The sequence below is a fragment of the Megalops cyprinoides genome, chromosome 23 (assembly GCF_013368585.1).
Source record: "Megalops cyprinoides isolate fMegCyp1 chromosome 23, fMegCyp1.pri, whole genome shotgun sequence".
Taxonomy (NCBI): Eukaryota; Metazoa; Chordata; class Actinopteri; order Elopiformes; family Megalopidae; genus Megalops; species Megalops cyprinoides.
The window spans coordinates 12,868,683-12,882,832 of record NC_050605.1 but is presented as its reverse complement, the minus strand read 5'-3'; the positions used below and the strand labels follow the sequence as shown (position 1 = coordinate 12,882,832).

The window sequence follows — 14,150 nt, the reverse complement described above, 5'->3', positions numbered from 1 at the left end:
AATCGTCCGTGAGTTTGCACAAAATAAATAAATAAAAATACCAAGACCTAAAAAGCTCTGAAAATTCGAACGGGCTGCCAGATCTGACTTGCAGCATGCCCTTTTTTGGTTATCCTTCACGGGGCCCCTGAAAGAAAATCCTCTGTCAGGGACAATCATATGAAATGTTAATCTTGGCGAAAAGAAGGGGGTGTCTGCTCGAACACTTAAAGGCAAGGGGGGAAACGTGCCGTGGAATGAATGAAAAACTGTGCTGATTTCTAAGTAATAAGCGATTCAACCTTTCAACACTGCTCGAAAAATACTGCCCCACCCCCAGGCAATGCCTACATCATGTCAAGTGTCTTGCGTGCTTAAACATCTAATTAACAGTGCATTGTGATGTTCAAACATGATAGAGCAGTCTGCGAAAAGTGCTCCAGCATTACATCTGCAACTCTTTTGCAAACAACAACAACAACAAAAAAAAAAGCAAAACCTTATATGTTGTCCAACTCTGCCTGTTACAAAAACGACTACAACAAAAGTCTGTCAAAAGAATATTTTCAGATGGACTTTCTTGCCGTTAAGTCTTAAACAGGGGAACATTCTTTCAAGTCTTAAACAGGGGAAAACGTCAGACCACGCCGATGAGAGTATACTCCATTCATTGTGTAATCCTTTGTGTTTGTCTACAAATTTGATATATGAATGTTTATATGCAACTTCAACAACGGAGCAATTGTTCTCAGGCTCAGCATGAAGCGCCTCAGTGGCATAGTTCTTCTTTGTCTTCAGTTATACTTGCAATAATCATCTGAGATGAGCCTCAGCACAAAGGAACAGTGAAGAGGGGCAAACTCACTCTGGTTTTCAAACAGAACGCATAATGCAAATAGTGCCAACCTCTGACTAAACCACAGAGTCCCGTGTGAGGACTGAACACATCACAGTGTGATGCTCACAAGGGCATTGGAGGATTTGTATTGTACTGTACTGCATTCCTTTTCACATTGACACCAATGACCATCATGGAAGGGGACCATTTCAGTCAATGCTGACACCCATGTACACACGCATGCACACACACACACACACACACACACATACACACATACACACATACGCGTGCGTGTGCGCGTGCACACACACACACGTTTTATTCCCTTACTGTATGCCTATGAAAGGACATGCCCTCAAGACAAAAGAAAAACACTGCTTCATAGATTATGGCTTGTTATGTGAGCATTGGTGATGAGGATACTATAATTACATAATAACTAAATATTTGACTGTTCACCTGTAATTTAATACAGTATTTCATGTGTTGCAACAAGATTCAATAACAGGATGCTGCTGAAACCATGTTGCCCGTGCTATTTTAGATCGCATGACGTGGCTATAATTTACTGGCATTTAATTTCAGTAAACAAGCACTGGAGGAGCATAATCACATCTGTAATTTTCACATCAGGACCTGGCTTTCAGTGATCACTCAGGCTGGTTAAAAACAAACATGCAATTGATATTTTCAAAGCATAGCATTCTTTTACCTTTCACTGTGACGGTAATTCACAGGGATTTAGAATCAATACCTTGGAATGAGTAAGGGAGTTTTAGTGGGATTTAGACTCTTATAAAAGTATGTCTTTTACTGTTTTGTGTAGCATACTCCCATTTCCTTTTTCGTACATAAGAAAGGAGGGAAAAGCCTTAAAATTTATGTCTGTGACATTCCATATTAGATAAAAGATACATTATCACAGGAAAGTAGCTTTGATCATAACCCAGACATAATTTTAGTTTTACTATCTTACTGTATGATCTGTGAAAAACTATCCTCATGGAAAGACAATAAAGTAACCTCTCCAACCTAATCAGAATAATGACTTTGCTACTGTAGACTTCTGTAACCCAGTAATTCATAATTAATACTCTACAAATAGTGTATGTTGTCTAAATGTCTAAAAAGGGGAGTCAATAAAATTCTCAGATGATGGGGCAATCTTTGTGGAGCCATGAGATACTTTAACATGAAATAATGGCCGTGTGTGACTTGGCAGAAAAGAGTTATGCTCCAGAACGAAAATCTACTCCACAAACTTGATCTCTAGAGGGAATACAAATAAAATGATCTGAATGTTTACAGTTCTTTGCACTGAACAGAGAAAACAAGAGATTTCAATATTTTGACTGTCAGTGACTGCACTTTGAATTCAGAACAGCCCTTACACAACTGCTGAAAAACATGAGACGTTAAAAACTCAAACTCAGATGTCAAAAGTCACGTATTTCTCTAATGTCACATTTGAAAAATCCAAGGCCAAATAAACTGATGCTGCAAAGGAGTATTTATGTTGTGTAAAATTAGGCCTTTTGGTCTGGAGATCATTGTTTTGGGCTATATTTATACTCTGATCTCAGGTATTTATCTTAGCAATGGATTGGTTTATAGTAACTCTAGGCAGGATTATTGCCTCATTTGAACAGACCTGTTAGTATCACCTTTGGACATATTTGGCAAATGGTGCCTGTGCTGTGACTGCAGTAATCAGCCATGTTTAAGGAAAGAAATTTTTGTGTAAACACAGCAGCACTGTAATGGGAACTATGGCCATGTGCTTCGGGTGCTGAGGGAAGAATTCTGAAGCTGTCTATGTAAGGACTTGGTCGATCGGATTGCTGTCACTCCATGACATGCATGAAATCATAGCACAAATTATCGCAGGTTCACATTCAAAATCATCTATTTATAACATTCTCGTGGTTTGGATGGGATCATGTAATGCATTTGATAATGCAAAAATTGGATTTGCGGCATTTTATCCATTCAAGTGTGGAACGGTCGCTATGAATTCATTATTGGGTGGGTGAAAGAATCAGAGTATTCATTATAAATGAAATTGTTAAAGAAGGACACATTATTGCCTTTGGCAATGCAATGTTACATGCTTCCTCTCTGAACATGCTTCTGAACATGACCCTGGCGTTTAAATTATACTGTTTGACTGTACACTGTGATTATTAATGTTAATTTTATTTAAAAATAGATGTAAATAGGAGGGCAACAAATTAGAACAACTGCCCGAAATAGAAATCCATCTTAATTTAATCCTATTAAGATTGCAATGCTGGAGAATGCTCTCTAGGTTTTGCAGGCGTCAGTCCAGCCTTTTCAGAGAAACTGAAAACCAGCAAAATGATTTTTTGAGTCTTTCATCAGGCCTCATTTGCAGTCTCCTTCATTGGCTCGATTTTTTTTTCTTTCTAGATGAACCAAGCTGTCGTTTCAGAGATGTACGTGGAATTTGCAATAAATGGAACTGCAAAAAAAGTACTCAGTTTTGCACCTGCAAAAATAGGACAGCGTGACACGGAGCCTCTTTGTGTGTGAGTTGATGCACGGAGCCTAAATCACCATTCACACTGGAACAGTTTTGCTGACGTCCTCTTACTGATTTTTTAACCATCTAGTCTAGCGGTCCACTTGGTGAAGTTTTCCCACATTACCCAAGAGAATTTTATTGGTCATTTTACCTATTGTTTTTTTATTGAATCTTGATTTGTGACAATTTCCAACCTACTAGCTTGGAGCCTGCATATACATGAAGAAAGGCTGGTTACAGGTAATCTAAACAATTTTTACAACATTTTGGCCTTTGTCAGCACAATTTACCAAAACTAATGCTACAAACATCAATACTCGATATATACATTTATATATTATTATTATTTATTACTATTATTAATAGTAGTAACATTAGTCAACAACTATTCTTATTTGTTAGAGTTTTGAATCTAACAGAAGATCATCTGAACAAGTCTCACCAATGAAGGGACTCTGCAGTCCAGCACACCATACACATTAGCTGCAGGGTCACAGGAGTATGCACCTCTAATAACTTAACCAAGTCATTGTGAATAGAAAACAGTCACAGCTTTAAGTGTTAGTGATGACCCAAAACATCAAAATATTAACAGGGCTAAGCTGATTAAGTGGTGCCTCAAAATATAAGCCTGTAAATTGTTGGAATTCCATGTGAGGAAAGAAGTGTGTTAAATTCCTTGTCCCTCAGCCAAAGGAACTCCTGCAGTAATTAAAATTTAATACAGGTTGCCAAGCCTGAGATATCAAATAAAGTCCTCCTGGGACCTGAGGTAGAGTCCAGGCTGATAGGATCTGCCTCCTTTAGCAGCTATGCCGGCCTTACCACCACGGATTCTCAAGCAACAAATCCAAAACAATGTCAAACATCAAAGACATCGGGGCTTTTATGATAGATGAAAACGAGAGCCAACCATCCCTAATTTAGTCGCAGCCAGTTTCATGTTTGCTCCTGCCTGACACACCACTGACCTTTAGTCTCCATTGGACGAACCTCGTGAGGGACTGACACGTCCGAGGATGTCAGTGAAGGAAGAATGACCAATATTACTCACTTCAACTAAGCAAAACGGCACTAAAAACACTGGAAAACTTTTTTTTTTTTGGCTTTGGAGTCAGCCCTATACAGTCATGTCAACACTCATGTCACAGTGTCCATTTATACATGCATTAATGGATATTTACTAAAGCAAGTCAGTTTAAACGCTGCCCACTATGCTCACAGCGCCCCACCTGGGTATCAATCCTACTAAAATCTTGAGGCAAGCAGTGGGCAGACACCCTCAATTTGCTCCTTTATTTTTGAACAGTAGAAAATAGGGGATCAAAAAATATAAAGGACACAGGCTTATTTCATTTGCAAGTAACTGATCCAGCTAAACGAATCTCCTTCTGGGCTGGTGAAATGGAAGTCCCTCTGTGCATACTTGGATTAAAAGAGCCTGATGAAAACGAGCTTGAACTTTTCCTGCCTGTGCCCTAGTGACCTCCTATATGGGTAATTTCCATCCCATAATATATAAATCATTTATTATGATCAATTATATACTGCGCACTATTAGGCAACTGAATGATGAAGCCTGAACTCTGACCCCTCTCTTGGCAAGGATACTGAATTTTTCGTTCGTAGAGAGATCGTAGTTCTGTTCCAGAGGGATCTAGCCATCAGCAACCATAAGTCTTAAACAAGCGTGTACATTGACTTACTGTAAATGAGAATTCTTTAACTATAAGCCACAATGACAGACCGGACAAATGTTATTGCAGACTACAAGGCACAAAGAAAAATATTGAGTTGAAACTGGTCCAAATAATTGGAGAAAAATACATTGATAATTCCTTCTGTCAGTTGATCTTATGGCCTTGATTGAATGACAAATTATCATGAGATGGTGGCTGTACATGCAAAAGGAGACTGGAGTGTCAAGAAATCTACTCACACCAACAGCAATTTAAAGCATGAGAGCATGTATTTGTAATCGAAAAGGAATCTTAAGACAAAAAATGCAATAAGGGAAACAGCAAGGTGCTTTCTAGCAATGCTCCAGAATCCACTGCCAGGTTATGATCCCGCATTAAAAAAGGAACAAGAACTCCACCATAATAGGACATACAGCTATTTATAAGGTTTGGACGTGCACTAATTTAGAAATGCTGTTCAAACCTCGGGGCAAAACTAACTTTGCAATTTCATCATAACAGAACATGCTCCCCCACCATGTACCTGGGGGTAAAAACCAACTTTATGGGTCTAAGCTAAATCAAAATCATTCGCACATCCCCATAGTACTTCATGGCATTGTTCTTCTATCACGGCAAATGGATTCTGCAGTACATGTATCCTATCAGATGACTGCACAATTTTAGCTAAATTATATGGAAAACTCCTCAGGTCGAAAACACATTTTTTAAAAAATGAGGATTTGATGGCTGTTGTACATCATCAAGTGCATTGATAATTGCTGTACACATGTGGTCATGCTTGAGTGTATATGCTTAATTGTCAAACAGTCATTTGTTTTCAGATATACTGTTTCAGTCCAGAATCTGTATTATTTTAATCAGAGGAGACACTGTAGTAATCTTTATATCTAACTCTGTGCAGGACATTGTAATGATGTCTGCAGATGCTACAGTATTTTAATACTATTAGGGTACTGTATTCTGGTGCTACTAAGCTCTGTAATATATATCCAATCCAGTCTTTGTGGTCCCTGTGGGCTCCTCACCCACTTCATGGATGCCATTTTTTCTGTATTTATCTTCTGTTTGTTTGGGCCAGTTATTCATGGGAAAAACAAAACATGAAAATAAGTGAACAAGACTACACTAGGAATGAACAATGGCTTTTGTCTGCACAAAATGTTCACTCAAGCAAACCTGAACAATTTTAGCGCCTTTACCAACGTAACACGAGGTGTCAATACGGCGACACTTGGTGGTTTGACAAACAACTCACTCAAACGGGGCTCCACCAGTGACCAGCATATCACCATAGTGGCAGGAGGGAGATTCAGCACTTAAAAGTGAGCTGCTCTGTTCAGGGCCTGATGCCTCTGTCAGGACAGGCAGTTTCTGGAATGGCTGCACGGTGCACACCGCTGGAGCAGAGGGCAAAGCATGTCACTGAAGCAGAGCTGCCCTGGATGTACTATGACTCCACAGTAACATTCAAGCACTGGAAAGATGCATCACTGTCGAGGGCTGACCTGTCCAACAACTGCACATCCCATTGCACTTTGTGGGGGAGGGGACACAACATGTTCTCCTCTTAATTTCAAGGCCTGATTTTATATAGCTCTTCTTGGCATGGAGTAACTCCTGCATCAATATTCCGTTTTGTCACCAATAAGAAATGAATTATTTGTTCCTGAGCAAAAAGGAAAACTCGTGAATTAATTTCAGCAGGTGATGTAGTCTTAGAGCTAAGATGGAGATTTAGACCTCAATATTTTAGACCTAAAATTTTTAAAAACATTTATCCTGGCTTATTTCATACAATATTTATAGCTTTGCTTTGATACTATAGCAACAAACCTCAAGTGATGATTCATGCTTTCACGCTTTCACTCTGTGCACAAGTAGTTCCTTTGTGCATTCTGCTTAAACTAATTATACTCTTCCACTATATAAAAAGCTGCTTTTGTGTGTATAAAATATTGTTTATAAAACTGAAAGTAATTTATTACAAATAAAATCTCAAGAGTTCTCTTTAAACACAAACAGAATTATACTACATAATGTTTTTGCTACCCACACAGCCACATATTGTATTATGCTAAATTAGCCTTTTTAAATTACATTTAATTCATGCTAATGGGTTTTCTCTCATTCACATTATTAACTAGAGACATTAACAGGTTATACAGGAATTTGCCATTTAAGCTACTTAACACACAATGCATTTAAAAATTATTCCAGTGCCTTCGTGAAGTTATTAACCAACATTTCCCTGACATCCAGAGACACAAACAGTAAATATTAGGCTGCATAAAACAAATTAGGTTAGCTGAACATTGTGACTTTTTATCATTGACATGTGTAGAGGATATGTGCTGGATGAAAACATATAGCTTTCTGCCAATTTTAAATGTGTGAGCTATGGTACATTAATCAGGCTGTGCCTTTTGGTAGTTTGAGCTTTCAATAACAGTCTTCCTTCATGGAAAAAATAATTCTGATAATATAGAGGGTCCAAGCATACACATCCCATGACCGAATGTGCTTGCAAAATGCTAAAAAAAAAATCCTTTCATTCGCTGAAACAAAACTCCAGCATTAGAATTTATTCTTTACTTATGGCATGTGGAAGCCCTCTGCACAGTGTGGACTCTGCCTTTATAGTAACTGGGGCCCTAAATTATATATACCACTTTGTCCTCCTGACTCCACACAAGAGAAACAGTGCAAACGGAACATTGCAAATCAAAGGCTTTGGATTTATAGGCATGAAGTGGGGGTGGGAAGCCATTGACAGCAAATGGCATGAAAGTAAAGCAGTCATTACAGGTGCCTCACAGAAGCATTTTGCGATACAGCTACTGTGCACTACACTCAGTTCGAAGATATTACTGTTTGGATATAGTTCACATACTTCTATAACAAAGGGAACTACGATTTCATGAGAACTGTAACAACACGGCACTGTGTGTCGCCGTTTTCTTTGTAGTAGTGTACTGTGTTGTGCTGAAACGCACTGTAATGCACTCGTTATCCAAATATCCACAGTTCACAAGGTAAGATGTTTTACACCTTGTTCCCAGCATCACCGGCTTTTGCTGCACCATCCCCCCACTGTGAAAAATCTGATATTCAGCTATTTGCCTGCCAGCCATCTGTGTGACCCGAGCAGCAGAGGATGCAACATTCTACACTCCCTTCCTCCAGCTCATTTCCTCCCCACCGCACTGCCCCTCATCTGCGCTGCTATGCTACGCGGCGTCCTGTTCTAGCGACGCTGCAAAGCTCTTCATCTCTGCATCTGCCCGGACACAAAAAGAGCAGTCCTGTATGCATGGAATAAATCAAGCTGGTCATGTCTGTTGCCGGTGACAGTGTTCTTTTGACAGCTGAGCGAACGAACCTCTCACCGCTGTTTCAGGTTCTATTTTCGGATTTTGTAGTTCATTTCTGGAAGACAACACATTTGAAAGCTCTTTGAGGGAACTGTTCTGACATGTGAAATCATCCGCAGAACACAGTGCACAGTGACGGCATGGAGATTAAACACAGACTTCCTGTGAGGGTACTTACAGAAAGAAAGGACCGTGATCCGATGGCTCCTCCTTCTGGTAATCTGGGTTGTTTCTAGCAGAATGGATAATTTCATTTTGTCATATATATATAATGCGAATGAACACAAATGAAGTAGACATTCCTTTTTAATCATGAAACATCTACACCATCATGTCTTCGCTGTCAAGTGAAATGGAGCAGTCTTTTTACAAATGCTACAACTTTCAAAGCATTTTGGACACTTTATTATCAATATACTGCATTTAGCAATTACACATACCGAATAAGTTTTTCTTGCAGTCTGTGTTATGCCTTTTACTTTATGTGCCATTTGAATATATCCACATCAAGGTTATTTTAAAACATTTATGTGAAAATTGTTTTAAGTGAAAAAGTAAAAATTGCACTGATACAAACAAAAATATTTCTGAAAAAAACATCGCTGTCACAACTAATTCACATCACATATGATTATATTTTTTAATTCAGTGCATTTCAGAGGGAGATGCTAAAACTATAACAGTTTCACTGTAAAACAACTCTATGTGACTTAATGCTTTATGCCCAATCCACTCTGAAATATACACATTAAAAAATTTACATGGTTAACATATTTGAACCACAGTTACATGGTTAAAAACTAACACGCTCTTTAATAAATAAAGTAAAATGCAGTAAACAATACAAATTGCTTTGATTAAAGTATCTAATGCATCAAGGAACATGCTACAAGACATTGAAATGACCGCACTATATAATTCTGCATTGCAACACAATTCACAGTGGTTTGCACGCGTCAGGGTAATGAAACATGAAAAGCAAAACACGATGCAACTTCAGTACAGTGAGGTCACCACTGTAAAGACACTTTACACTGAATTTGTGTTATAGACTGATTCAAACTTCATAAACACTGGACGTAAGTAACAGATGATATTTTTTGGAACATCACCACTACCTGCAGTACACATTTGGCTATGAACACTATGTAACATATTTTAATGACACACATTTTTGATAAAAAGTTACACACGTACACTTAAAAATAAGTACATTTAGACGCTATTTGAAATTATGTGAATGTTTGCTGTAAAAACTTGCACTGATATATTTCCTACAGTGTGTTTTACTTGAATGTCTACAATTATAGATAGATATAGGAATTATAGATAGTATACACAGACAGACTAAACTGATTTCTACTTATTAACTCTGGTAGGAATAAAAGAGAATCTAAACTGTTTTGTACATCATTTATATCACATTAGTGGATCAAATTGAGGTATATTCTTGGTAAAATAGGCTATACAACATTAACAATTATTCTAAACAATTTCTGTACAATCTTGGTGACACTTTAACACAAATTTAGGGGGCAATTTAATCAAAGCCCAAAATGGCCAATCAAAGCACAAAGTAAAGGGCAATCAGCTCTATGCTTTGATTGCAACCATACAACTACTACAAATAATCATACCATCATTTTTAAATGTATAATTTTTATGGTCGGCACCAATGTATAATGGCATCTAGTCGACCAAGAGCATTCAAAGACTCAGTTAATCAAAACTGAATACTGTGTTATATTAATTGCATTATAAATAACCTATTTAAAAAGTGCACACTAAATAAATATGGTATTATACTTCAGTGTGGAAGAAACCTTTTCTACTTTATTTACATCAAGAAATGAGCTGTTATTCCATTTGTCAAGTCATTATTTTGAGTAAAAATAGTCAATTTACTTGTGAGTAATGGTCTATCTGCATAAAAATAAAATCAAGGTACAAAGTTGGCTGAAAGCACCTTTGGCATTGTGCTTTCATCTCCAAATGCACTAGAACCAATAAGAGATGAACAAGGACCTCAGGTATTTTGTTGTTTTTTTTTCTTTCAAAGCATAGTACATGTTTCATACTCAAAAGCACAAAGACCGCCTCAGTTGTAAAGGAATGTAGAGGAAGAAATTTTTCATGAATGTAATTCACAGAATGTAACTAGCATGGAAACAGCTCAGCTTCACCCCCGTTTCAGTCATCTCTCAGAGCTGAGCATGTATTTGACAGGCTGTCCTGTATTCATTGTGTTTTGCATGATTTTCAAGGACCCAAAGGGAAAACACTAACAACTTAAAGAACAATGACCATACTATTAAAATAAACTTGTGCAAGAAGGCAATGTGTAACTCCAAACTCCATGTTAATGCCACAACTTATTGCCACAGTCTTCCCAACACATACAGCAAAACATTACACTATCAGCTTACTCCTTGTTTCTTTGTGATTATTTTATTAATTCCGAATGCTTTTAGAACACTGCAGAAACTAAACAAAAGAAAAAAAAAACTAGTAAGTACATTCAGAGGGAGCGCCACAGGGATAACTACCTACATATCATACCTGAAACCACAGGAATATCGCTTGACGCAAGCCGCTCTCTTCTCCTCCATGCCCCTTATTTGGCCACTTGTTTTGCCTTTCCCTGGTCTTCCACTTTCTTGATAGCTGCCTGAATCTTTGCCTGATCTCCCAGGAGCTCCCGGGGCTTCACCGGCCGCAGGTCTTCATCCAGCTCCAGCAGAATGGGGATCCCGGTAGGTAAAGTTACGCCAACGATATCTGCGTCTGAGATTCCTGTGGAAAACAAGAGCACAACAGAGCTCAGTGGCTGATACTGAGGAAATGGAAAACAAAGTTCCTCAGCATATCAAAACACTTTGAACCAGAGCCCAGACGCTTTATTTCAAACAAGCAAAGGCAAGCGAAGGATAAATTATCACAACCTTTTGTGTACCGGTAATTACAGTCTGTTGGTATAAATTTACTAACTCACCAGGCATCTGTCCCAATAGACACAAATGATTTCTTGTGTGTTAATTCCTGCATGTTAAAGACCCATATTAAATAGGGTCTTTGTGACCACATGAGCGAGCCTGTTACTTACACCTCCTCTTGAGTAAATAAATAGGATGCAATGTTAGTGGCAGTAAGTCTTAGCAGGCACTATACCTGCACTAGACAACTGTGCTGTGATCGAAGGTCACACAACACTTCATACCAGCAGCCCAGTGTACTGTCTGTTGGCCTTTACTGATGAGGCTATAGATGCACTTTTATGAACCAAAAAAATTGTGTCCTTGATGGAGAGACAAAAATGAGTCCCATCATGGAATAAGCAGTAATGTAAAATGTTTTATTTTCATGAGCAGATTTCAAATGTAAATACATTCAATATAGGATAATTATACAAAACAGGTGCTATGGGACAAATGTATATGCAACCAAGAAGGTTAATATGACCACACAAATAATCTGAAGGACACCTTATTTTGTGGCACTTCACAGTACCTTCAATGTGCTTCAGCAGAGCCCTACAGCTGTTCCCATGGGCTGAAATAAGAATGGTCCGGCCTTTCTTAATCTCTGGCACGATGACATTGTCCCAGTAGGGAAGTAACCTATCCAGGACATCCTTCAGACTCTCCGACCGAGGAAGGTCTTCTTTCGGGACATCACAGGTACTGTACCTTCGGTCATTGTATATTTCAAAGAAGTAGGGGTGGAACTCGTCGATAGGAGGGGGAGTGAGGTCATAGCTCCTCCTCCACAGTTTCACCTGTTCCTCGCCGTGGTTGAGTGCCATCTCGGCCCTGTTGAGCCCGATCAGGGCCCCATAATGCCGCTCGTTCAGCCTCCACGACTTAGCAATGGGCACCCATTCCTGTCCCATGGCCTCCAGCACCAGCCATGCGGTGTGAATGGAGCGGCTCAGCAGGGAGGCAAAAACCAGGTCGAGCTCGTAGCCCTGAGCCTTAAGAAGCGTCCCACAGTCGCGGGCCTCCTTCACCCCGTCCTCGCTCAGTTTCTGGTCCACCCAGCTGCAGAAGCGGTTCTCTATGTTCCACGCCCCCTCCCCATGCCTTAACAAAAGCAGTCTGTACTTGGCCATCACAGGGACTCGCTGCAAAGACAGTGACAAGACATAACTGTTCCAACACAGTACGTCACACGAAAGAAAGAATAAACAACTGCATAAAATCTGCTATTTTAACTATTGTATTTGCATGCTAACCGAGCTAATCAGATAGCAATACCTGGATGGCTAGCTAGCGTTGCTTAGTTCTACAAAAGGGCTGGCCAGTTGAATTGACTAGTTAAATCTAGGCAGGCTTCATCGATCATACGAGAAAGCAAGCGGCATTTCCATATTTCACCGTCCTTTAAAAATACGGTTTACATGAGCTTCGTGGCTAGCTACAAAGCTATTGCTAATAGTGCCATATCGCCACTTTTAACGGTTATTACTAGCTATGTAGTGATATGAAAGAAGTTACATAACCGGCTTTGCCAGTAGCTAGCTATGTCGTTACAATGATGCATTACAATGATGCTGTATCTGGATGCTTAACACGTCAGATCAGGCATGTTAACGTTAGCTTGCTTGCTTGTTAAGGTACCTACAGGTGCGAACTCTTCGGCCTGCACGGAACTCACAGTGCTAGAAAACAGACAATCGTGTGTAAAAATGACGTTTTCTGTATAAACGAATAGCTAGCAAACAAATACAATGAAATGAAATCAACTACTGCGATGCTCACTCACTCCAACGAGTTCCGCGTTCGACCCTGGTCCGCCCCACAGAGTTTGTTGTTGATGGAAACTGGTAATGCTACCGGTATTCGTCCCTGGGTTAATTGACACCGAAAGTCCACCAATCCAGGGTCGAAATCTCGCATAGAGGCGGTATCTCATCCGGTTACTGCGGAACAAACGTCCCGAGAAAAAAGGACGCTGCGGGCAATGGCAATACAACCCAGACAGATAACTATGGCAGTTCGAGGCAGAAGTACCGCGATGGTGTTCATCTAGGACTAAACTCCCCTACCACACTCGAATCATGAAGCGGAACTGGCCCCCTAGATCAGGATTTATACGTTCAACATCTGCCTGGAGCACATTGGTCCTAAGTAAAACTGGAAGTCCTGTGTGATTATATGCATTTGAACACCAAATCCATGTAAAATACTTCAATTTATATTTTCTGACGCACTCGTTATAATTTGAATCAAATGATTGCCTTCAGTGAATCGAACGCGCTGCATGTTTTATAATGATACTTTCAGACAAACTGGATCTACAGAAATAGGCCATAAACAAACAAACATATAGGCTATTTACATAAAAATGAGAATAAGTAACCTATTGAATAGTTGTGATGTCACTGCATTAAGTCGGTACTAGTGTTTTACAGAGTTGCATTAAAAATGTACAACCTACCTTTTGATGATGTTGCAGTTAGTGTGGAGATCACACCTTCTTCAAAAGGACACGTTTCTTTGGATGTACTGTAAATGGCTTACAGATTTAGACCCCCCTGTTCTCATCTCATCTCATCTCATCTCAGGGCATGTAAATATTTGCAATACCTTTTAAATCTATGATGTGTCTCCCCATCCCCAACTGATATTGTGCGGAAATCACCAGATTGCCTAAGATGAATCAGAATGAATGAATGAATGTCGTAACTGAATGCTTTCTGCATGGCTGCACTC

General features: G+C 39.3%; 1 protein-coding gene across 4 annotated transcripts; it reads right to left on the bottom strand.

Moving 5' to 3' along the window:
* Positions 1–10,975: 10,975 nt before the first annotated feature.
* On the bottom strand, positions 10,976–13,251 carry LOC118770413 (bisphosphoglycerate mutase-like). Of its 4 annotated transcripts, XM_036518061.1 has the most exons (4): positions 13,201–13,229; positions 13,060–13,096; positions 11,947–12,559; positions 10,976–11,232 (listed from the first exon to the last, which is right to left on the bottom strand). In XM_036518061.1, exons 3-4 carry the CDS (start codon positions 12,545–12,547, stop codon positions 11,054–11,056), a joined length of 780 nt encoding a protein of 259 aa, XP_036373954.1. In that variant the 5' UTR covers positions 12,548–12,559; positions 13,060–13,096; positions 13,201–13,229; the 3' UTR covers positions 10,976–11,053. The 4 variants fall into 4 exon arrangements, with proteins under 4 accessions (XP_036373954.1, XP_036373955.1, XP_036373953.1 ...); XM_036518062.1 differs by lacking the exon at positions 13,060–13,096 and having other exon boundaries at positions 13,197–13,251; XM_036518060.1 differs by lacking the exon at positions 13,060–13,096 and having other exon boundaries at positions 13,201–13,245.
* Between the last annotated feature and the right edge of the window lie 899 nt (positions 13,252–14,150).

Coding starts and splice junctions, on each gene's coding strand:
- LOC118770413 (XM_036518062.1), bottom strand. CDS start 12,547: ATGGCCAAGTACAGACTGCTTTTGTTAAGGCATGGGGAGGGGGCGTGG. Junction 11,233..11,946: donor TCTGCTGAAGCACATTGAAG/GTACTGTGAAGT, acceptor TGTTTTCCACAG/GAATCTCAGACGCAGATATC.